Source organism: Festucalex cinctus, chromosome 1 (genome assembly GCF_051991245.1).
Source record: "Festucalex cinctus isolate MCC-2025b chromosome 1, RoL_Fcin_1.0, whole genome shotgun sequence".
NCBI classification, from domain to species: domain Eukaryota; kingdom Metazoa; phylum Chordata; class Actinopteri; order Syngnathiformes; family Syngnathidae; genus Festucalex; species Festucalex cinctus.
In genome coordinates, this window is record NC_135411.1 from 38,874,267 (window position 1) to 38,897,449 (window position 23,183).

At 41.3% G+C, this 23,183-nt stretch overlaps 3 protein-coding genes across 6 annotated transcripts; 1 reads left to right on the forward strand and 2 right to left on the reverse strand.

Moving 5' to 3' along the window:
- Positions 1 to 104: 104 nt before the first annotated feature.
- hao1 (hydroxyacid oxidase (glycolate oxidase) 1) lies at positions 105 to 6,733 on the reverse strand. The gene is made up of 8 exons (XM_077534740.1): positions 6,395 to 6,733; positions 2,562 to 2,713; positions 1,956 to 2,226; positions 1,619 to 1,791; positions 1,442 to 1,533; positions 683 to 841; positions 301 to 370; positions 105 to 222 (listed from the first exon to the last, which is right to left on the reverse strand). The coding sequence occupies exons 1-8, from the start codon at positions 6,529 to 6,531 to the stop codon at positions 155 to 157; spliced, it is 1,122 nt and encodes a 373-aa protein (XP_077390866.1). The 5' UTR covers positions 6,532 to 6,733; the 3' UTR covers positions 105 to 154.
- Positions 6,734 to 9,879: 3,146 nt separating this feature from the next.
- Positions 9,880 to 17,521, reverse strand: LOC144027342 (uncharacterized). 3 transcript variants are annotated; one of them, XM_077534772.1, is made up of 6 exons: positions 17,346 to 17,521; positions 14,623 to 15,013; positions 14,394 to 14,539; positions 13,531 to 13,699; positions 13,268 to 13,430; positions 9,880 to 11,256 (listed from the first exon to the last, which is right to left on the reverse strand). In XM_077534772.1, the coding sequence occupies exons 2-6, from the start codon at positions 14,917 to 14,919 to the stop codon at positions 10,949 to 10,951; spliced, it is 1,083 nt and encodes a 360-aa protein (XP_077390898.1). In that variant the 5' UTR covers positions 14,920 to 15,013; positions 17,346 to 17,521; the 3' UTR covers positions 9,880 to 10,948. The 3 variants fall into 3 exon arrangements, with proteins under 3 accessions (XP_077390898.1, XP_077390907.1, XP_077390915.1); XM_077534781.1 differs by lacking the exon at positions 17,346 to 17,521 and adding an exon at positions 15,103 to 17,321; XM_077534789.1 differs by lacking the exon at positions 14,623 to 15,013.
- Positions 17,522 to 19,103: 1,582 nt separating this feature from the next.
- On the forward strand, positions 19,104 to 22,224 carry pex12 (peroxisomal biogenesis factor 12). 2 transcript variants are annotated; one of them, XM_077533129.1, is made up of 4 exons: positions 19,104 to 19,584; positions 19,718 to 19,846; positions 19,986 to 20,521; positions 20,618 to 22,224. In XM_077533129.1, exons 2-4 carry the CDS (start codon positions 19,724 to 19,726, stop codon positions 21,003 to 21,005), a joined length of 1,047 nt encoding a protein of 348 aa, XP_077389255.1. In that variant the 5' UTR covers positions 19,104 to 19,584; positions 19,718 to 19,723; the 3' UTR covers positions 21,006 to 22,224. The 2 variants fall into 2 exon arrangements, with proteins under 2 accessions (XP_077389255.1, XP_077389187.1); XM_077533061.1 differs by having other exon boundaries at positions 19,104 to 19,308.
- Positions 22,225 to 23,183: the final 959 nt, after the last annotated feature.

The following is a 23,183-nucleotide window of genomic DNA, read 5'->3' on the forward strand; positions in this document are numbered from 1 at the left end:
ATTATTTTCTGCAACTTTTTTTATTTTATTTTTTATTTTTAATTTCAAGTTTTTAATTCAGTTCTTCTGTATTGTTGTTGGAAAGTCACATAAATGAACAAGGATCAACTTCCAAAATGGTTGGACTGTATTTCAAATTCATGCATGGGCCTTGTTAAATTCTTGACGTGACGTCCACTCTCCTGACCAAGGACCTGCTCACCTCCGATAGGGAACGACAACCTGCTCACACAAAAACAAATGATTACATATTTTGAGCTTTACATGAGTGCATGTGTGTGCGTTTGTGTGTGTTGTTACCGGCCAAGGCCATAGCTAGTTTCAGCTCATCTTGAAGAAGTTGCAGAACTGCAATAACACCTTGTTCCCCCTGAGCATCAGAAATAATGTATACTTATATTCCAAACACATTTTCATTATTCCAACAATCACATCACACAATTTGCAGACGATCCGGGATTTGTAAAGCGGTCATGAAGATTTGATCAAACGTTCAACATGCAAAATCCACACCAGAGGGCTGGAGCTAACCATTTTGTTGCATAACCTAGTTCCCTGAAATAAACATTAAATCAAATATTAGGCACTGCACACAACTATAAAGTAACATAACGATGAAGTGTCCGGGCAGATCAACTTTGAATTATGAGTCCCAACGATTACATCGCTTGACTTTCCTCACCTCACAGGAGAGGCCCCACAGCACAGGCCGACCGACGAAGACGGCCTTCGCTCCCAAGGCGAGCGCCTTCAGGATGTCGGTCCCTCGCCTCACTCCGCCGTCCAGGTAGACGTCGCAGCGACCGTTTGCTGCCCCCACAACCTCCTCCAACACGTCAAGCTACACACAAAAGATAAAAGTGTCTGCATATATCAGTGGAAGGATATGAATTAAGCAGCAGAATCCACTCGTTTTTATTCCATCTCGGGCGCGGCCATTTTGTTACTTAATATCAACTGAAAATGACATCACAGTTGCTCAGGCAGCGACCAATCATGGCTCACCTGTTTTCTGTGTTTGGTCATGTGATGTGGCAAGCTGAGCCGTGATTGGTCGCTGCCTGAGCAACTGTGATGTCATTTTCAGTTGACATCAAGTGGCAAAATGGCTGCCTTCTGAGATGATGGATAGAAATGGGTGGATTTGTTTCGACTAGTGGTGGTACACAGAACAAAAATTAGGCTTGAATTCCTCTTTAAAGTACTGCTCCAACGATATTATCATGTTAAATGACCCGTGTTTGACATAACGACCACATTTTTTTATTCTTTTACCGTGAACAAGGCACAGAACTGAATTTAAAATGTCTTCAATGTGTTATTTATTTATCCAGGGCACTTATAAATATGACAAAAACTAGAACATGGCAGCAGTCGATTATAAAACTGTGGTGCAAATACATACATAATAATAATTACAATACACACAACACAAACAAACCGTGGCAGGGACCCCATCCAGTTGTCTAGCCCCGTGGTTGGACACCAAAATACCATCAACGCCATAATTCACGGCCTTGGCAGCATCTTCGCCTGAACACGCACGTGTGGTTATGTCACTTTACGTCTGGTCCAAAAAACAGCCTTGAAAGTGACTATATGTTGCGTGTACGCATACCAGTTAGCACTCCTTTCACAATCACAGGCAGGTGTGTGTTTTTCTTGAGCCAGGTGATGTCATCCCAGCAGAGAGTGGGATCGATGGCTTTTGCCACATAAACAGCCAAGCCACTGTCACTGCCATAGTCCCCCTCCGAGAAAGCCAAGGAGTCTGTTGAGAAGTTTGACAATCTGGAACATGGATAAACATAGACATGAATGAGGGGAAGCATGATGAAGAGTTCGTCTGAGGAAGGCCCTTTCGGCATTTATTCGACATATCTTGCTTAAAGTTCATGTACTAGTTTTTTTCCCGTTGTCCTCGTTAGTAGGACAAACAGTTTTCCAAGTCCCACCTCAGATGTGAGGGCAGTTTAAAGCAATTCCGCATGTCCTCCAGCCTCCTCCCCAAGTAGGGCGTATCCACGGTAACGAAGATGGCCGTGTAGCCCGCCTCCTCTGCTCGGCGCACCAGCGAGAGAGTGAGCTCACGGTCCTTGTAGATGTAGAGCTGTAACCACAGCACACCACCCACACCTGGCGAGGTCGTCATCGCTGACATCACTTCCTCAATTGTGGAGGTGGCCCATGAGCTCAACATCATCCCCGTCCCCACTGCTCGGCATGCTGGGGAGAAATACAATTCGGATTGTTTGCGTCAGTGGAATTATTCTTGAGGATTCTCATTTAGGTAAAACCAGTTCTTTGCTGCCCTCTTGTGGCATCAATAAGCAACTATAAACCTTTTTGGTTTGTGGTGTAGTGTCATCCCATTGCATTGTATTTCATTTAGATTTCCCTCTTTGAATCATTGTTATTAATTTTATGACTAATGAATTGCCTTCTGGGGAACTTCAACATGGCGATACCATTTGAGACCGCCAGTTAGCACATAGAAATGAACCCTCTACTGCATATAGGCTCTAGCACGATGATTGAATGTGCGTGTGTGTACCTCTTACCTCTTGCAGTGGCCGTCTCGCCATCTGGATGAGCCATCCTCTGCATGGCGGTGGCTGCAACGCACAGGGGCATGTTGAGCTTGTGGCCCAACACTGATACACTCAGATCCACAGAAGACACGTCCCTCAATACCCGAGGGATCAGGCGCCACCTACAATCACATGGATCACTGTGTTAATAATAATAATAATAATAATAATAATAATAATAATAATAATAATAATAATAATAAATGAAAAAAAAATACAATAATAATAATAATAATAATAATAATAATAATAATAATAATAATGGCGCATGCACTCACCCCTTCTTGATGTGTGTCTTTAATGTGTGGAAAACAGATGTGTCTCCAGGCTGTATGTTTAACCATTATCATGAGCTAACTTCATATCATTGTGTGTTTGTCCAAACAATGGAAAAGTGATAAAACGGTGATTACATGTATGTATGCTCACATACTGTTTATTCACCTCAGTGCTCTCCCTCTGAGTAAGTTTGTTTGATTAGGCACACTGTTGGCCTCCATATTTAATCATTTGATTAGTTTCGATAAAATATATTCATTATGTATATTGGGGGGGGGGGGGGGGGGCACATTGTAAAAAATGTCTGTAGAATTAACAGTGAATTTCTGTAAAATCCTGAGTTAAAAAACTGTAAATACAAAAACAATGAATAATTGTGTAATTTACATTAATATATTGTAAAACTTTGAACCAAACACAACTGTTGCTTTGACAGTAAGAAAATGCTATAAAAAGATTGTGTGTTTTTTTTTGTTTTGTTTTTTTTTGGGGGGGGGGGGGGGGGGTGATTCACAAACGAGTGTAATTTAAACACAGATAAACTGCAAAACAGTTAAAATTACATCCTTTGAGTGTTAAAATAACACTTTTTTTTGTCGGTAGGTAATTTAGTACATGTTTTTTATGCCAAAAGAAGCAAGCATTTATTTTACAAATTAATACAGATACGAATATTAAGATTTACAGTAAAACCATGTGTAAAAAAAAAAAAAAAATGTTTGTTTTCTACAGAACAAAACCTGGAAGCTGTGGTTACCAGAATAATTGTTTAAATAAATAAATAAATAAAAGAAAAAAGAAAAAAAAAAGACAAATTAAATTTGTAGATTCAACAGCAAGACAACAACACCTTAGAATGGGTCAGTGGTAGTGTGGTTGGCTTGCACCCCTGAGGTTGGTGATTCTATACCAGTGCAGTGTGACGTTGTTAAAGATCCATGAGTAAGGAAATCTAAGTCCAGCTGTTTTTGTTTTTAACTGTGAAATGAGTAGTTAAAATTTAAACACAGCGCACTTTGAGGGCTTTGTACGGTAGTAAAGCGCTATAAAAATGAAGTACCATTTCCAAGAACATGCTGCTTGTATGCTATTTTGTTACATGCAGTTTCTGTTTATTGCACATTGAATCCCAGTAAAATTCAGAAGCAATTACTGTTTATTGTACATCCAATACCCGTAAAACAAACAAGTTGTTCTGTAACATTGTTTACATTTCCACTGTATTTTTTTTTATTTTTATTTTTTACAGAATTTCACAGCTGCCGGCTTTTCCCCGTAAAAACAACGGAATGTTTTTTTCCAGTGCAGATCTGAATAAAATGAAAGTCCTATATTTGGCACCCAAACAGTACCATTATTTTCACCAGCCACAACATGCGGTACCTGCACAATCAAATATAAAAACATTCGTCTCTTTTCTGTTGACGCTGTCTGAAGGACATATCACAGTCGGGGCTCATTGAGGTGGAAATCAGGTGGACTAAGCGCGGAGAGGAGAAGCCAAAGAAATGAAAATCAGAGCTAGTGCAGGCAAATAGCAGATGGACTTAAATGCAGGAAAGCCGGCAAGTCAAGAAAGGAATAAGTTATACTCTCTCTCTCTCTCTCTCTCTCAAAAAACCCCCCAAAAAACAAACAAAAAAAACAAAAAAAAATCAAACAAAGGTACCAGGATGAAAAAATACTAACTAGCCAGCGTAAAAACAGCAGCGGTGGGCTGTGGATTTGCTGTTGACTTGCCCGCAACATCATGCAAGTCAGCAGCTGCTCATCGCTCCACCATTGTTGCACCAATCACCTGACACTCCAGCGGAACACATCCAGAACTATCTGACTTTTCTCCAGCAGAGTAAGTCCTGTAACCTTCATTCATCTCAGCTGGTCAAGTGAGTGAGTCTTTACCTCACTCATGTGTTTAGCGTGCCAGACTGACCCCGATTGGCCTCTTTTGGTCACTTTGGACATCCCCAAGGTGTTCCCTTGCCCTTTTACATAAGGTCACGTTTTGCTATGTTCACTGTGTTCTGTTGCCTGGAGAGACAACTAGTTTTCACATCCAAGTTTTTTTTGTTTTTTTGATAGTTTAAAAATCTATGGTTGAGATCAAACTACAACTGCACAAATGCCAATCAAAACTGAGCATTATCATCATGATGCAGTAAAATAAAATGCATGGTCAGTGGTCCGATACATTTTCGAACACAAGGTCAGGATAGAACCTGTGGGGGTGTGTGTGTGCGTGTGTGTGTGTGTACATATATATATATATATATATATATATATATATATATATATATATATATATATATATATATATATATATATATATATATTAGGGGTGTGAATTGCCTAGTACCTGACGATTCGATTCGTATCACGATTCACAGGTCACGATTCGATTCGATACCGATTAATCCCGATACGAATTTATAAGTCGATTGTTGCGATTTTTTTTCATTCAAATTTAGAAAATACTAATCAGTAAGCTTGTAGAGTGTAAGATTTATATGAAAATGTATTATTTATTTATCTGAAATTTCAGTCTTATAGAGGTTGTAATCTGTTTCATGTTTGAACAGCATTAAAATCAAATATTAAGGCTTAATGTTCCGTTCATATAACATTCTTCCATGCTCAAGGTGTGAATCCTAACCCGAAGTCAGACGTTTTGTTGAATATTTTTCCATTAAAAATGGAAGTTTAAAAATCGATTCACACACACACACAAAAAAAAAAGAAAAAAAAAGGCAATGATGATAAGACTACCGAATGAACAATTCTGAGCTCTTAAAAAAAAAAAAAAAAAAAAAAAATCGATTTTTTTTATTGAATCGATTCGAGAATCGCGCGATGTAGTATCGCGATATATCGCAGAATCGATTTTTTTAACACCCCTCATATATATATATATATATATATATATATATATATATATATATATATATATATATATATATATATATATACATATGTGCCACTTATAAAAGAGAAAGTGAGTACCAATTAAGAAGAAATGATTTATTTATTTTTTTCTAAACGAAAGTACAGAACAAAAGATGTATTTCAAACCAGAGGTCAGTCTGTGGAACAAGCTTGATTGTAAAATCAAAACATCTCAGTCCATTTCTATCTTCAATAAATGTAATAAAGCACAAATATTTTTAAAAAAAATACACAAACGTGTCATTTAATTATGATATTTACTTTATTTGTTTAATTTTGTAAAACTGTCATATTTGTAAATGTACCTTGACCATAACTGTCATTCATTTTGTTGAAGTTTTACTTCTTTCTGCCCCCTTTCACCTCTCTTAAAAGTATGAAATCCATAAATAAAAATGAAAAATAAAGACAAACATTCTTCACTACCACCTGAAGACATCAATCCGTATTACAATAAAATTTTAGATGAATTAAATTTCAAATTGCCCATAGATATAAATGTGAGTCTGAAAAGTTCCATAGTATGTAAAAGTTTAAAAAAAAATTTTAAAATTAATGTCATCATTGGGTGTGCGGCGTACCTCTTGAAGGCCGCCACATTGTCAGCCAGCGTGACCTGCTCCTCGGCTCCAGAGCTGTAGTAGTCGTAGACGGCTTTCGGAAGAACCTTCCTGGCTTCCACCTCAAAGTCGGACACGCACACGCGCTTCCCTGACATTGCTGCTGAAGCTCAGTTCAATTGTGCTCACTGAGGTAGAACGAGAGAACGACACTAAACTGTGGTCGACACAACCGATGTAATCATTAACCTACTGGAGGCCTCATCGGCCCACACGCTCATCTCCTCAATCCACGAGGAGGGATTATTCTATGGAATAAAATAAACCATTTTGTTTGGACTTGCTGAATGTTATGTTCTTGACTGCTTACTCCAAATTGACTGTCAAATAACTGTTTGGTGTGGCAAACTTCAAACAGTAATGTGGTTTGGAACTAGTCAAACTAGTCTGCCACCTTTGGACTGTTCTGTTTGAAGGGGCTACGGTCGCTGCATCTGCACTATGGGCCCTATTTTCTTTTGCAGCGCAAAGCACAGTTTAACTTTCTTTTCTGTTTCTTTCTTTTGACTTATTTCCCAGACTAGTGCTGGTAGATGAGGGTTTTTGCACAGCTGTGGGAGGGAATGCAGCCCACTCACGGCCAATCGAAGCGGCTCCCAGCTCAGCTCCTGGATAATGAAAAGTTGGCCACTGTGGATGGATGCTTGGAGACCGCCGTCCACCCCTGGTGTGACAACCACTGCCCCTCTGCCACCACTCATAGTTGTGCTGCTTTGTTGGGCGGTGTCATTTAATGATAATAATTCATTCAATGAATTGATTTCTACAATGATTCAGAGGGATTGTCCCACACAGTTGTTATATATAAAGGAATGAAATAATAAATGATATGCACCACACATGTCCGGGGAGCTCAGAATCTGTCTGTCTGCTTCTCGATCAAATCCACTAAACCGTCATCAATGCCACAATTTAGACCTGTCTTCAACTAGTCTAAAATCTGCCACAAGCGGCACAGATGTGACGTATCTTAAACAAAAGTCAGACGATCCTTCATCAGTAGAACAGTCACGAGGATGATTCACTAACACAATGTGGTCACCTAGCAGTTTTTTTTTTTTTTTTTGACTGAGTAACCCCGGGTTTACACCGGTTGCGGTTGCGGTGCGGCTGCGGTGCGGCGCGTCTTGACTGCGTGCTCCGGACTCGTCAATTTTTTGGCCAATCCACACCGGCTCCGCACAGCTGCGGTCCGGCAGCTCCGTCGCCGACCACTTCCCGCCGTGTCTCGCGTGACCGCGCGGTCATGTGACATTAAAAACAACGACAAACACACAGAAAGTCTGTGCTCAACAGAGAAGCAGAAAGAGAGGTGGACTTTTATTATTTTGTGGCTTTCTACCTTCAATATAAACCTCTCCTCGTCCATGTTCACTGGTGTCTAAACCGTGAATGAGCACCTTGCACGTTAACTCCAGGCCCGTCTACGCCCACGTCACGTTTTGCTGACATGCTTGCGAAATAGGAGCTGGCGAGTGTTTTATCTTGAAAGGTAACCGGAAATTTATTTCGAAACTGCGTCGGTCTTCCTGTCCCGTATCGATGTGTTTTGTGCTAGCTTGCCATTTGCCGGAGGCCTACCGCTGCGGCGTCCGGCAAAAATAGAAAATAGGTCTATCCTTGCGGAAGGCCTGCGGCACGCCGCAGCTGAGACGCAGTCGACACGCAACGCACCCGCAAGCGGTGTAAACTGCACCATTCGAATGAATGGAATCTAATTGCTTGCGTCGCCGGAACGCACCGCAACTGCACCGCAACCGCACCGCAACCGCAACCGGTGTAAATCCGGGGTTACTGTGCTCGGTGAAGACTTGCACTTGTTGGCTTCTGATTGTAACACGTATCATCTGTAGCAATGACAGTTCAGAGCTCTCCTTTCCATGTCGTCCATGTAAAGGTTGGGAACATCTGTATCCTCCTTACTACCAGCAATTCAAATTTGTCCTATGTAGTGGACCTTTTTAAACGTGAATATCTCCCACCCAGTGCATACGATTGAATTAACTCTTTTTGTGCGAGGACATTCATAGCTTTCCAAAGATACCAAATGTGTAGGGGTGGGGCTTTGCTACCTTTGCATCATAAAAGAAAATGGCTTCCCTCAGTGCAAGCAATTTTTAGGGAAGAGGAAAAGAAAGTGTATATTACTGAAAAAATGTAGGCTTTAAATGTTGATAGCATGTTTTCTAATAAGACTCTTAAGAACACATTAAAGTATTGTTTGGATTATTTTAACTGTATTTGAGCCTAGCATTTAAGTTTTAAAAAATGTCCTCTGTAGTGGACACATCATAGCTTAAAAATATAAACTTTTTTTCCCCCAAAATTTCTTTTGCAGTATTCCATTTACTTCACAAAGCTTGGGGAATATCAAACTAAACATGATTGGACAAAAAAAAATAAAAAATTCTGGTTGTCAGGAGGATAAATCATCTATTTACTGTATGTCTAACAAGTAGTTGCACAAATGCTAGTTGACACACAAAGACAGTAATATACAAATATACATGCAGTTTGACAGACACACAAGCACACTCACATATACATAAAAACACGTGAAAATATGCAAAATATAATGTACACGCAACAAATAGATGCACACGACATCATCTCATGCAGCGACGGCTGAGTACATTTCTTGCTACATGATGGGACATGTGCATCACTCAAATCCTCCCCCCTTCTTTCACTCATACTACATCTGTCTAATCCTTGTTGTTATGGTCTGCAAATGTTTTTAGACCTTTATAACCCCAAAGGAGAGATGGGGAGGTCGTCTTTAGTCCATGTGTGGTTGCACAGATTTTGCGACACCATGTCACAAACACAAATTCAGTTGTGTTTGCAGGTTGCACTAGTAGCTTCAATTGTAACTGTACAAGAATAAACGGCCGACAGGGAGCACACAGGATAAAAACAGTGGTAATCTGATCTGTTGACTGTGCTCTGCCTTCTTAATACAGGAAACAAACACACACATGCGTAATTCAAACATCGTTCATTGCATCTGTTTCGCTCCACACTATAAATAGGACTCTTGTTCTCTTTGTGCCATAAAGTCCAACAGTAATCCTTGTGTGGTTATAATTGTTATAAAGAAAAGCATTTATTTTCCTATGTGGACAATCGTGATCTTTTTTTTTTTTTTTTTTTACATTTTGATTAAGTTTGATTTTTATACTTTCGAGTGAATTGTAGAAAATACAGACAGGACGAATTACTAATGCTTGGCAAATAAATCCGACTACATGAGAGCAGCGCACCACAATTATTTGCCTGCTTGCCATCACCTTCTTAAAAATGTATCATACTCTCAATAAACTGCTTTTTCATCTTTTTACAAGTCACTGTTCTTACTTCTGTCACTGCATTACAGCCCCTTTGTAGTTCAACAATCAGCTGGAATCAGCTTCACCAAACCTGTGACCCTAATGAGACAAAAAAGATGTGGTTGAGGTATAGCCTCGCTTTTATTTAAGGGCTTTCACAATACAATATAAAAATGACAGGTATTCTACAATAAGTATAATTTTCAGTGGCTTTACTCACAAGTGGTTATTTGGCTAGCTGTGGTGGATCCACATGTTGTTTCCAGACAAATGAAGCAGATAAAATTCTGGACAAATTCAATGTATGTATACACTTGTGTATTGCAGTTGTGTAGCGTTCCATAACTCTATGTCTATGCACCCCTTAAAAAGCAATCTTATTTGAAGATGAAAAGGCATTTATTTGCATTTGTTTTTGTCAGCAGAGTTAAATTAAATTTGAACAAAAAAGAAATGAATGCAGTATTTGTTTTCCTTATGAAAGTCTTTGCACACACCCTGAAATTGCCCTGTTGTTGTTGTTTTTGTTTTAATTGGAAAAAATATATCAATGAGCAACCTGTCCAGTGTGTCCCCCTGCCTACTGCCCAGAGCCAGCTGAGATAGGCGCCAGCACCCCCCGCGACCCTTGTGAGGAATAAGCGGTCAAGAAAATGGATGGATGGATGATAACAATGAGTTAATTAATTTTCCATGCTTTATGTTTGGGTGTTTACTATAGACTAATTGAAATAACGTATGTTTGTAAGCTTCGAGGTCCCGCTCGTTCGCTGATTATTTATTTATTTATTTATTTATTTATGCATTTATTTATTTATTCATTTATTTACAGTTTAAATGCCATCGATTCTGGGTGTAATTCTATTATTGACCCCCAGATGGGAGCACACAACTTACTCTGAGTCGAAGTAAGAAGATGGTTCATTTTACAATGTACATATCCACACACAGACTTGCCTGACAAGTCTGAGTTTCGGAATTTAAATATCAGTTGAGTCTATTCCAGCTTTTTTACCACAATGCAAACACATCTAAATTGAATGTAAATAGTCTGTTGGTGTGAATGTGTCTACATGTGCCTGCTGCTGTTAGGTGACCAGTCCAGGGTGTGCCAGTAGTACTGGTACAGTACTCTTGTCTCGTCAAAGTCAGCTGGGATATGCCCCCACTCACTCGTACTCTGCTCTCAGGATGGGGGACTGTGGGTGTGATTTTGGGATTCAGTGTCCCAGTTCTTGCCACGGTTCCTCTTCCTGTTGCGTTCTGCCATCACCACGGCCGCCACCACCGTGACCAGCACGGTGACCGTGATGACGAGTACGGTGGCGGTCTCCGCGATACACAGCTGGCTGTCAACCCAAGCCAGGGAAGCCCCGGCCAGCTGCGGCGGCAGGTGACAAGTCACGTTGCGGTAGTCGTCGATGTGGAGATGGCGAACGTGAAGGATCTTGCTGAAGACGCGGTGCAGCTCACAGTCGCAGCTCCAAGGGTTGCCTGGTGGTGAGAAGATGGCAAACTCATGAAGACGGGAAAAACAGCTGGGTAATCATTCAGCTGTTGTCTGAATGATAACATGGCAGCTAACAATCGATATGAACCTTTTCCGTCTGGATTCAGAGCCGTTCACTCTACTGAGACAGCCCTTGCTAAAGTGACTAATGATCTTTTCCTAGCAATGGACTCCAATACCTCGTCAGTATTATTATTTCTTGATCTTAGCGCCGCCTTCGATACCGTCGATCATAATATTCTACTAGAACGCCTGCAAGCATGTATTGGTATTTCAGGCTTAGCACTCTCGTGGTTTCATTCGTACCTCTCAGAGAGAATGCACCATGTAATCATGGCAATTCATGGCAATGCGACCTCTGAGCTCTGTAACATCACGTATGGAGTCCCACAGGGGTTGGTACTTGGCCCTCGCATTTAACATTTGTGTGCTTCCGCTTGGTGATATTATACGTAAATATAAAATAAACTTCCAATGTTATGCTGACGATACTCAAGCATACAGTATTTGCCTATAGAAATAACAAATCCAAAAAACTGCAGTAATCTGGAGGCGTGCCTCGCCGACATCAAGCAATGGATGTCGTTTTAATTATGTGCTAACCAAGATAAAACCGAGATGTTGATTGTCGGTCCCGCTTGTCATCGGCATCTGTTTACTAACACCTCTCTAAACCTTGATAAATGTACTATTAGCCAAAGCTAGTAGATAAAAAATCTCGGTGTTATTTTTTACCCGAATCTCTCTTTTTAAATTGTACATTAAAAATATTATTGGAACTGCTTTTTTCATCTTCACAATATTGCTAAAATTTGTCCAATTCTGTCTGATGGTGATGCAGATTATAATTCATGCGTTTGTTACGTCTCGCCTTGACTATTGTAATGTTTTACTCTCTGGTCTTCGCATGACCAGCCTTAAAAGTCTGCAGTTAGTTCAAAATGCAGCAGCTAGACTTTTGACGCGGACGAGAAAGTTCAATCATATTACCCCGATACTAGCCAACTTGCATTGGCTCCCAGTCCACCTGAGATGCGACTTTAAGGTCTTGTTACTTCCATATAAAATATTACATGGCTTGGCGCCTTCCTATCTCGTCGGAGGTCAGAGCTGCTCCCTCTGCCGAAACGTTTAAATCACGTCTTAAGACACATTTTTATACTCTTGCATTTGGCTGAATGTTGTTGTGTGCCTGGTGACTGCCGTTGCTTTCTTTCCCTCCCTTCACCTCAGCTTGGAGATGGAGTTAGGTGTCAGTGACCGATTTGGATGCTGCTTTACATTATGTTCGTTGAAGTCACCAAATAGCAACAATATCTCTAAATTGGCAACACAGAAGGTCTCCAGCTCTTGTTCGCTTGCTCTGCGTGTGTGTTGACACATTCACATCAAAATAAAGGCAGAACATATATTTGACATTTTATTTTGTCTTCATGAAGGCTGCAAGGACAGATCGTTTCTAGTTTCCCCAGGTTTGCTGAAAGTCTGACTGAGCTCATCGACGAGGTCGGTGAGTCAGAAATAAAATGAGCACCGAACATCAACTTCTGGAGCTCATTTGAGAACCACTCTAAAATTGTTATGCGCAAACAACAACCCCTGTTAAATAATTGTCAAGATGGCAGCAAGTATCTGTACTTTTGTTTAAGTGGAGCGTTGTCTACTTCTATCATGTTTATTAATTCATGTTTCACTAGCTTTTGTTACTTTGCACACTGTTTGACTGCTGTTCCTAAATTATTGACCAGTGTGAACATAATGTTCACAGGTGACTCTTTTAATTTGAATTTAAGTCCTTTCTCTTTCTCAGCACGCCAAAAGTGTTATAACAACAATAATAATGATGATGGAGGTGATGATAACACATCCATCGATGAACTTAGGTAGAATGTCATTACTATTAGGATAAAAATGGTTACTATGTCGAGTGAGTTTGAATTCATCATGGAAATTGGTTTGCCCTAGAAATAACATAAGATGAGTGAAAGCAGCAACCTGCTAGCTGGATGTGTGTCGCTGTTGTGTGCAGACTGAGGAAGCTTTTGAATTTCAAATGCTGCAGGTTGTTTCCCCCCAGAGCGAGAACTGCCAGGCTATAGAGAGGAGCCAGAGCCTTCGTGTCGATCTCGGAAATGTTGTTGTGACTCAGCTGGAGCACCTACACAGACAGATGAATGGATGGACACACACACAGACAGACAGACAGATGTAACAGTCGGGCTTCACTACAGAATCATCCAGTGGACTTTCAGTGTTACCTCCAGCCCAGGCAGCATATCAAGGCTCCCTTGGAGCACGACAGTCAGTCTGTTGTTGTGCAAGTAGAGCTGCCGGAGCCTTGAGAGGCCCCTGAACACACCAGGGCCCACTGACACCAGATGGTTATGACTGAGGTCCAGTTTCTCAGTGTTGTCCAGATACTCAAAGCTGACGGAGGAAAAGAAGCAGTAGAGTTTGAGAGGTGATTTTGAGCTTGGGCAAGAGGTGGACCGGGCTTTTCACTCTCTCCAATTGTAATCCAGTCCTTAACCCAAAGTCCTTACAAATCACCAAATCAGCATGTTTTTCTTGACTATGTTGAAATAAAAAATGTGAGGTTGAGAGGTGGTACATGATCCAAGAAAAAAAAAAAACTGTAGTGATGGTAAGCGTCCGGATAAAGGTGCAGAAATTAGTGTTTGGGTAATACTGACAAAAAATTTCATCTGGATTTTTTTTTTTTTTCAGTCATTCAGGATGATTACGATTGTAATCGATTTTAATCTAATAAACCCAACAAATGTTTATTTAAAGCAGCGGTGTCCAAACTACGGCGCAGGGGCCATTTGCGGCCCGCCGTCCATTTTTCAGTGGCCCACGACATATGCTAAAAATGGCCTTTGACTCAGTTCAAATAAAATAAACAAAACAAAAATGTTTGGAGATGGTCAAAGTAAGAAGAGAGAGTGTCGAAAAACACAGGTGCCATTAAAGGTTATTTTAGTTAACTAAAACTAATGAAATAATTACAACTGAAATTCAAAAAAACAATATTGTTACCGAAATAAAATAAAAACGAAAATGCTTTTTAAAAAAACGAAAACTAACTGAAGCTACATTCACTGAATGGAGCAGCATGCACCTGTACGCAGACAGATGATGTAAGTTGTTGTGCTCCAGTCGCAACTCCCTGAGAGCAGACAGGCTCACGGAGAAGTCAGCGGGGAGACTCGTCAGCTGGTTCCCACTGAGATCCAACTTCTCCAGGTACGACAGTGAAAAGAATGCCTGTAGATACGTGAGAAAATAAAAAGAAAGAAAAGATAATGATTCACCGCTGACTCAAATGTCTGCATGCTCCGTATTCCGACCTGTGGTTGAAGGGCTTGTATGTGGCTGTTGGCCAGCACCAGCACCCGTAAGGACCACAGCCCAGTGAAGGCTCGGTTACAAATTTCACTCAGGTTGTTTCCACCCAGCTCCAGCAGCCAGGTGCCGTGTGGGAGCCCCCTGGGAACGTGTTGGACCCCACGCTCACGGCAGTCCACCAAGTCGGTGCGCTCGTAACAAAGGCAATGGCGGGGACACGACCGTGAACACGCCACCGAGGGGAAGAAGAAACCAAAGGCTACAACGAGTAAAAGAAGGCTAGTAATGAGGAGACGCATGCTTCCTTGGCGACAGGAGCAACTCTTGGATGAGTAGAGGAGCGGTGGTTACATTCTGCACTTCTTGGTCAACTTTCAACATCAGCACTGGCACCTAAAATAAACAAATGACGCTCTATTAGTTTTATTGGCTTTGGAGTTAATTGTATTATTGTGATCAAATACCAATTTGATTGACTCAACAAGGGGAAGCAGGTTGCCAGGATTGGAGAGGACGTGAGCGGACTGGTCGCCATGACTGGATTGAAGAGAGGGGATGACTTAATGTGGGCAACTTGGTGGAACGTGGGGCGACTTGACGAAGATGAGGGGGGAACTTGACAAAGGCGAGGAAAATTTGGTGACGTGGACATCTGGATGTGACGAAGACGGGTGTGAACTTGACTGGAGACCAAAAACACAGTTCTTCCAAAACTTTGCGATGCGACAATGCTCCCCCACTGTTATGTGCTGGAGGTTGGATCCCAACCTCTTTATTTACACAACTTGACTAAACGAAAAAAAACAAAAACGAGAATGCATCGAGAATCACCAGACGCAAAGCCCCCTTGGGCTGTGGAGCTGTACAGAGGAACAGTGGTAACAATCCGACAAAACACACACATTTCTCAGCTACTACAGACAGTGAATCCATCTGACTGGTTGTGACTAAGTAAAGGATTAAAGATTGACATCACAAAGCTCCTGACATCACATAGCTGTCACATAACTTCAAACCAGTTGAAACTTGATGCTGTTACATCAGTTCCAAGCGGACAGTTGACCTGACGGTCATGAACTCAAACTTAACCCTGGCGTGACCCAGACATGACACCCACAGACTGAACAACCACCACTGACAACATTAATGAGGCACTAACAAGACACACCTGGGAAACACAATAGGATGAGGGCACTGATTGGTCACACATACTGGGAAGTATGTGGACCAGGTTAACCATCACGAGACAAGGGGAGAACTCAGGACAAAAAACAAAAACAAAACAAAACACCACAACACCTAAAATCTAATAAAAACCCATCCACAGGTAACCAACCACCTACCACTCACACCAATCTGAATTTGCTTCAAATTAGTTTTACGTGATCAAATAGCCACATAGCTGAAATAGTTGCTATGAGTTCCTGTGAAAACGACCAACAGGCCACAAATGGAACAGCAGGTGGCTACATAAGTTCTGTGACAATTTAGTCTGAAGACACAGATGAAGCGCTGCATGTGTTTAAATGTCACTGACTAGTTTTATGTCTTAAAGGAGTATACATTTCATTCATTTTTTTGTTTTATTAATTTCTTAGAATTTATTTTGTAATAGGAGTATCAAATTCATTATTTTTTTGTTTTATTTATCAATGTATTTATTTATTTTTATGTTGTATCTGTATTGACAATGCTGTGTTTTGGCTGTGATTTTCTTTTAAGTGCCTAAGAAGTAATGTTGAGCTGAGTTGAGTTGACTTTTGTGTCTTGCAGTTTAATACCACAAAACAGTTGACAAGTAACTTGCAGGGGCCCTTCCACCAGTCTTGAGTCTTTTCCTTCCTTTAGGGTCACTGTAGTAATATTAGGGGCATCATACATCGCTCTGTCTGTCTGTTCTGTGATGACTTAAAAAAAACAAGATTATGCACTTTATACTAATTGTACTTGTATACTTTTTAGGTATATCTGAGAAGGTCGTTCCCCAAATTTATGTTTTTTTTTTTTTTTTTTAATGGGTCATCAATTGGCTGAGTCAAATAAATTTTATTGATCTGATGCATGCACACTTTTTTTTAAGCAAAGGGCATTTTATTTTGATTCAAGTATGTTGTAATAAATATTTTTCAAATTATTTATTTTTATGTTCTGCTACTATTGGTACTTTTCAAGCAAAAAAACAACAACAATTGGTCATTTCTCCATCAAAGGATGTCGATGTCAACATGCATAATAAGTGGACTCATCAGGCATATACGATATCATTCGTCACGACAATCACCTCTTTGCCTCGTCTGGTCATTCTTCAATAATCATATTGACATTTAAAAAGCATGTTGTACATGTTTGTTCTTAAATAACAAACATGTTTTTGGCACAGCTTTTGTCATCTGAACGATCCTGCCATCTGTGTAATTACATCATCATCATTTAAAGTGGAACAGCTGGATGAATTCCCTTCTGATGGTTCTCTGCCACACTGACAGAATACAACTAAACTTCATTTGTCTGTTATTTGCTTGAAGGCCGGGGGACCTTTAAACAAAGGATAAACAAAGAACTAGATACAATCTAGCAACTGTTGTTAGTGCATTTTGTATGTTCCTAAAACTCGAAAATGTCATTTTAAAAAGAAAAAGGTCAAAATGTAAATGGCAGCTTCATCCAAATCCAATTAAGACAAAAACAAGTCTTATTGATTACATTTTCCCCAAAATGGACTCACCATTCCTGCTGAACGTCCATCCTGTTGCCGAAAACATTCCAGGAAGACGGCTGGAGCGAGCAAATGATGATGATGGAAGAGACTTTGGTGCAGCCAGTGGCTGTGTCAGTAATCCCGTAATCCTTTCCAATCACCAAATGTTTCCTCTCATCCACTAAACTGGCATTTCATCAGATGTTTTCATCCACTCTCTGTCCCTCCTGTTTTCTCTTAATAACGCCGGGTGGCTGCGGTGTCTCCACATCCATCTGTTTCACTCACTCTTCCATTATATAAAGACTGTTACAGTGCAACTTTGGCTGGGAATGTGCCAGTGGGTGTGCACTTCCCAAAGTAAGATTGGATTTATATGTACAGGTGCACACTGGCCACTTCATTAGGTATACTGTACCTCACATGCTTCACAATCTAATTAGATCCCATACATAAAACAGTTGAATTTAGAGCCCCACACAGTATCCAGTATATGTTATTTTCCAACTTTATTTTATATTTAAAACATTGATTTCTGCAGACACCGTCATATATCAGAAGAACTCTTATCAATGACAAAATCATTATGACAACATGATCCCATACAGAAATTCCATATGCATTTTTTTAATTATTATTATTATTTTTCTGTGAGACACACACTTTCCAAAAAGTTCAACTTCCATCTGGTCAGTCCATTGTTCAGATAGACAGTTTTAGCTTAATTCATGATTTTCAGAAAGGGGCAAATTAAAAGATAAATCTCCATTTAAAAATTACAATTTATAGTTAGCCTACTTCCCTGCGATTGGCTGGCAACCAGTCCAGGGTGTACCCCGCTTACTGCCCAAAGCCAGCTGGGATAGGCTCCAGCACCCCCCCCCCCCCCCCCCCCGCGACCCTTGTGAGGAATACGTGGTCAAGAAGATGGGTGGATGGATGGATTTAGGCTACTTTGTTTTTTGCAGCACTGTCAATGATAAGTACAGGGTGATTCAAAAAGAATACGGTACGCCAAAAATCATCATGCAATACAGGAATTTCAAAATCGAAAAACAATGGAAAGCTCTTGGACACGTGTTATACATACCTTCAAGTTTTAATTTCCTGTTTTACAAGTGCTAAATGTGACTACCATCGTCAAGCACAGACAACATCAAGACAATATGAGAATTCCCCCATTCCCTTCATTCCCGTATTCTTCCTTTATTGGATTAATGTTGTGCTGCCAGTGGTGGCCACATTTAGCACTTGTAAAACAGGAAATAAAAACTTAACGGTATGTGCAACACGTGTCCAAGCTAGTTTTCATTTTTGAAATATCACGTGATAATGTTGGCACATTCTTTTTTAATCACCTTGTTATTATTATTATTATTATTATTATTATTATTATTATTATTATTATTATTATTATTATTATTATTATTATTATTGTTATTATTGTTATTACTTATTATTGTTTCTAGCTATTACTACTACCACCGTTATTATTATAATGATGATGATCATATCTATAATATTCTACTTCAGTATTTTTATATGATAAATAATGTAACACAAAATTACAGATTACAACATGTACATATTAGGCATCACTTTGATATATTAGTTATTATTATTATTATTATTATTATTATTATTATTATTATTATTATTATTATTATTATTATTATTATTATTATTATTATTAATTTAGTTATAGGTAATCACGTGACAACGACTGACTTCTCATGAATGTTTAAATAAAGTTTTGACCCCCCCCCCCTATGGCGTGTTGTCGTGTAATGCGGAAGTAGCTGTGTTTACAAGGAAAGAGAGCGAGTGACAGACGAAATGGGCGCTCGGTGAACCAAATCGAACAGTCGCTTATGCGTGTCTTTCAAAAATGGACAATTAACCTTTCAAACAGCGTGGTATGTTAACGAAACTGGAACGGACGCCCAAGAACATCAGAAAGCTTACAGCTAACAGTTAGCTGAGGCCGAGAGTAAGGAATCTTATCACGGTTCTGTTTCATTGATTGACACGAAGCGAACATTTACAACCTCGTTTTTTTTTTTTTTTTTTGCAAAGTACACAGAAAGTTTCACTTACTATTGATTTCGTCTGTATCGTGTACGAGAGAAGTTTTAATGTAGCGTCTTTTGGAACTTTGAACCTGTGGCGTGTGCCAGTACTTTTATAGATCATGCGAAATCTAAATTGGGGGTGAAACAAAATTTGAATATCTTAAAGGTATCTTCTGAACATACACCAACAAACGGTAACTATACACACACAAACCAATGCAGCCAATGTATAAAAATTAGATGGATCAGTATGTATGAATATGACCTGAATCCAGTTTGCCTCTTTTCCATGGTGATTGACAAGTGTGGTATTATAATCTGTTGCAGGTAGTCATGGCTGAGGCCGGCGCTCATCTGACCTCCAGCACTGTGCGGGAGCAGCCGTCCATCTTTGAGGTTCTGGCTCAGGAGTCTCTGATGGAGGCGGTGAAACCGGCGCTGAGGCACGCTGTCAAAGTGAGACACTTCACTCAATGTACATGGTACAAATTTGTAGCACACTTTGAGGATTATTGATCTCATGTAAAGTGTGCCTTTATCAAGAACTCGTGTATGTTTTGTAACGTGTATGGTTCCTCCTTTCTTGCCTTGTCAGGTTCTTGCAGAGTCCAACCCGTCCCACTTTGGTTTCCTGTGGCGCCACTTTGACGAGTTGTACCTCCTGCTGGACGTCGTCCTGCAGAAGCACTTCCTGTCCCACTGTAGCGCCTCCTTCTCTGAGAACTTCTACGGTTTGAAAAGGGTTTCAGTGGGGCGGGGCCTTCCCGTTGGCCTGGGCCTACACGCCAAGGCCCGCTGGCGCTCTCTTCTTCTGCTGTGCCTTGTCCCGTACTTGCGGGCCAAGCTGGAGGCCACGTTTGCCCGCCAGAGGGAAGAGGAGGACTTCTCCATACGGCTGGCGCAGAGCAGGAGTCAGAGACTGTACCGGGCGGCCGTGGCGGCCTACCCGTACGTCAACTCGGCCTGGCGGGCGTGGATCTTCTGCCAGCAGCTGCTCTTCATCTTCGGGGCGGTGCGCACCCACAATCCTTTGCTGTGGCTGGCCAGGGTCCGACTGGCTCGACTCACCGAGCGAGATATCAGAGACATGGAGGTGAACGCGAGCAAAAGGGGAATCACGGCCGGGGACAGGTATACAGTTATATAATTATCACAAATTAAAAATGATTAGAATATTACGTTCTTTAATTTGGTCTCCCAATGTGTTTTGTTTGTTTTGATTTCCAGCACGTTGCAGCGGTTGTGGTGGTTGATGTCACAAGCAGCGAGGGGCGTAGCCGTCTCCCTGTCCACCTCCCTGTCCCTGGGGGTCTTCCTCTTGCAGTTCCTGGAGTGGTGGTACTCGTCCGACAACCAGGCAGCCGTCAAGAGCCTGACATCCCTCCCGGCGCCGCCGCCCCCGCTCCACCTCCATGCGGCGGACGCGGCGGCCGACACGTCGCGCTGTCCGCTCTGCAGGCGGCTTCGCGTCAACGCCACCGCGCTGTCCACGTCGGGCTTCGTCTTCTGTTACCGTTGCGTCTACACGTACGTGAAAGCCAACCGCCGTTGTCCGCTCACCGGCTACCCGACTGAACTGCAGCATCTCGTCAAGATCTACTCGCCAGACACTTAAATCAAACTTGAGGTGACGACCGTGTGCTCGGTTTTTAGCCTCGAACAGAGCAGCTTCTCCCTAACCCCGGGTTTTCACTGGATGCGGTTGCGGTGCGGTTGCGGTGCGGTCCGGCGACGCAAGCAATTAGATTCCATTCATTCGAATGGTGCAGTTTACACCGCTTGCGGGTGCGTTGCGTGTCGACTGCGGAAGGCCTGCGGCGTGCCGCAAGCCTTCCGCAAGGATAGACCTATTTTCTATTTTTGCCGGACGCCGCAGCGGTAGGCCTCCGGCAAATGGCAAGCTAGCACAAAACACATCGAGCGGGACAGGAAGACCGAGGCAGTTTCAAAATAAATTTCCGGTTACCTTTCAGAATAAAACACTCGCCAGCTCCTATTTCGCAAGTTTTTCAGCAAAACGTGACGTGGGCGTCGCCGGGCCATGTGCTCATTCACGGTTTAGACACCAGCGAACATGGACGAGGAGAGGTTTATATTGGAGGTGGAAAACCACAAAATAATATATGACACGGCACATCCTTTTTATAAGGACTGTAATGTATTGTGAGTTTGATGTTCGCGATTGCTTGTTGTGCCCGTCTCGCTTGCCGTACTGTGCGGCAGCCGGACGCGGAAGACAGAAATAAAGAGTGGACCCGCACTGACCCGACTCTCGTTATTAATATACTTTACAAGGACAACCAAAAAAAGGATGCTGCATGGAATCTCAGAGCAGAAGAAGAAGAAAAGGTTAAATCAAAAGAAGTCCACCTCTCGTTGTGAAATGCTACATGATCGCGCGCGCGCGCGCGGTCCCGCGAGACACGTTGGGAAGTGGGCGGCGACGGAGCTGCCGGACCGCAGCTGTGCGGAGCCGGTGTGGATTGACAAAAAAATTGACCCGTCCGGAGCACGCAGTCAAGACGCACCGCACCGCAACCGCATCCAGTGAAAACCCGGGCTAAGCCTTGTCAGCATCCCAGTCGACATCAAGATGTGAGATCCTGCCTTCCTCCATTGACAGGATATGATGTCATCACTGTGTGATAGACTTTGTAAAAGTGCACTGAGTATCTTCAAGATGAGGTGAAATGAGATTTCATCATCGTATCTGATGAAGTGTTTAGATGCCACTATGCGGTGTACTGAACTTTGCCAACTAATCAAATGCTTTGTATCAAATGTCAATTGTAGTGGATCTACTTGATCTAAATGTACTTCAAATATATTCTTTTAACCCCTTATAATGCTGTTTTTGTCCCTTTACAACACAACAATTTTGCATGTAAAATTATTGGGACACAGACACTAGTCATCCATTGCTGAAAGTGAAAAACAAGATCTTGGCTATCTTTCAAAAGATCACATTATCGTCAAATCAGTCATTTATAGGTCTTAAAATGCCCGCCAACACACAATTTGGAATGAGTGTTTTTGCATTCACAATGAGCGCAATCAACATTATGTACTATATTTTAGCTTAAAAACAAACAAACAAACAAACAAACAAACAAACAATAAATGGTGAATCAGGTTGAGAAAACACAGCCAAGAGAAAACACTATAGAATGGTAGACTGCTGGGAAAACATTTATTTCTTCACGTTATATTACCATGACGACAGGATGGAGCTAGGTAGCTGAACAAGTCAATTGGAGTACAAAGTGTGGGGGGAAACCCCCCCCATAATAAAAGCAATTTTATTTGAGGAGTCAAAACATACTATAATTAATATAACTGTCAGTGTACTGAATGTGGCGCCTACTGTCACTGTTAGCTTGCACTAATCTGCACGTACAACAAAACAAATCTGTTGCAGCTGTGCTTACCTTTCGGTTTGTACCAGTTTTATGAATGTCTCAAAAGGAGGATGGCCGGACAGTGGACAGTCATGCTAATAACTCAGCGACAACACAGTTTGCAACATTTTGAACACCTCATTCACTGACAAGTTTTCAAAACGGGCAAATAAAAATTGACTTGGTTGTGTAACTTGATGCGTGGGCAAGCATTCAAGAGGCGCAACCATTTGTTTACACAACAAAAGTTAGTTTTTTTCCCCATGATGTGGCCAGAAAAAGGTCTTAAACAAGCAGACGTAAATAGGGATAAAAGTTAGAGAACTGCGCAAATCCCATGTGAATACTAAAACATTAGCGGAGCATTAAAATGCAATCATGTCCATATAGTCAAC

Excerpts from the sequence above, each read along its gene's own strand:
- LOC144027342 (XM_077534772.1), bottom strand. The coding sequence starts at position 14,919 with ATGCGTCTCCTCATTACTAGCCTTCTTTTACTCGTTGTAGCCTTTGGT. Across the intron at positions 13,700-14,393 it reads CATCATCTGTCTGCGTACAG|CTTTGAGTATCTGGACAACA; the intron begins GTGCATGCTGCT and ends TTCCTCCGTCAG. Across the intron at positions 13,431-13,530 it reads ATATGCTGCCTGGGCTGGAG|GTGCTCCAGCTGAGTCACAA; the intron begins GTAACACTGAAA and ends CTGTCTGTGTAG.
- hao1 (XM_077534740.1), bottom strand. The coding sequence starts at position 6,531 with ATGTCAGGGAAGCGCGTGTGCGTGTCCGACTTTGAGGTGGAAGCCAGG. Across the intron at positions 2,227-2,561 it reads CGAGACGGCCACTGCAAGAG|CATGCCGAGCAGTGGGGACG; the intron begins GTAAGAGGTACA and ends ATTTCTCCCCAG. Across the intron at positions 1,792-1,955 it reads AAACTGCCCTCACATCTGAG|ATTGTCAAACTTCTCAACAG; the intron begins GTGGGACTTGGA and ends TCCATGTTCCAG.
- pex12 (XM_077533129.1), top strand. The coding sequence starts at position 19,724 with ATGGCTGAGGCCGGCGCTCATCTGACCTCCAGCACTGTGCGGGAGCAG. Across the intron at positions 19,847-19,985 it reads CGCTGAGGCACGCTGTCAAA|GTTCTTGCAGAGTCCAACCC; the intron begins GTGAGACACTTC and ends TTGCCTTGTCAG. Across the intron at positions 20,522-20,617 it reads GGAATCACGGCCGGGGACAG|CACGTTGCAGCGGTTGTGGT; the intron begins GTATACAGTTAT and ends TTTGATTTCCAG.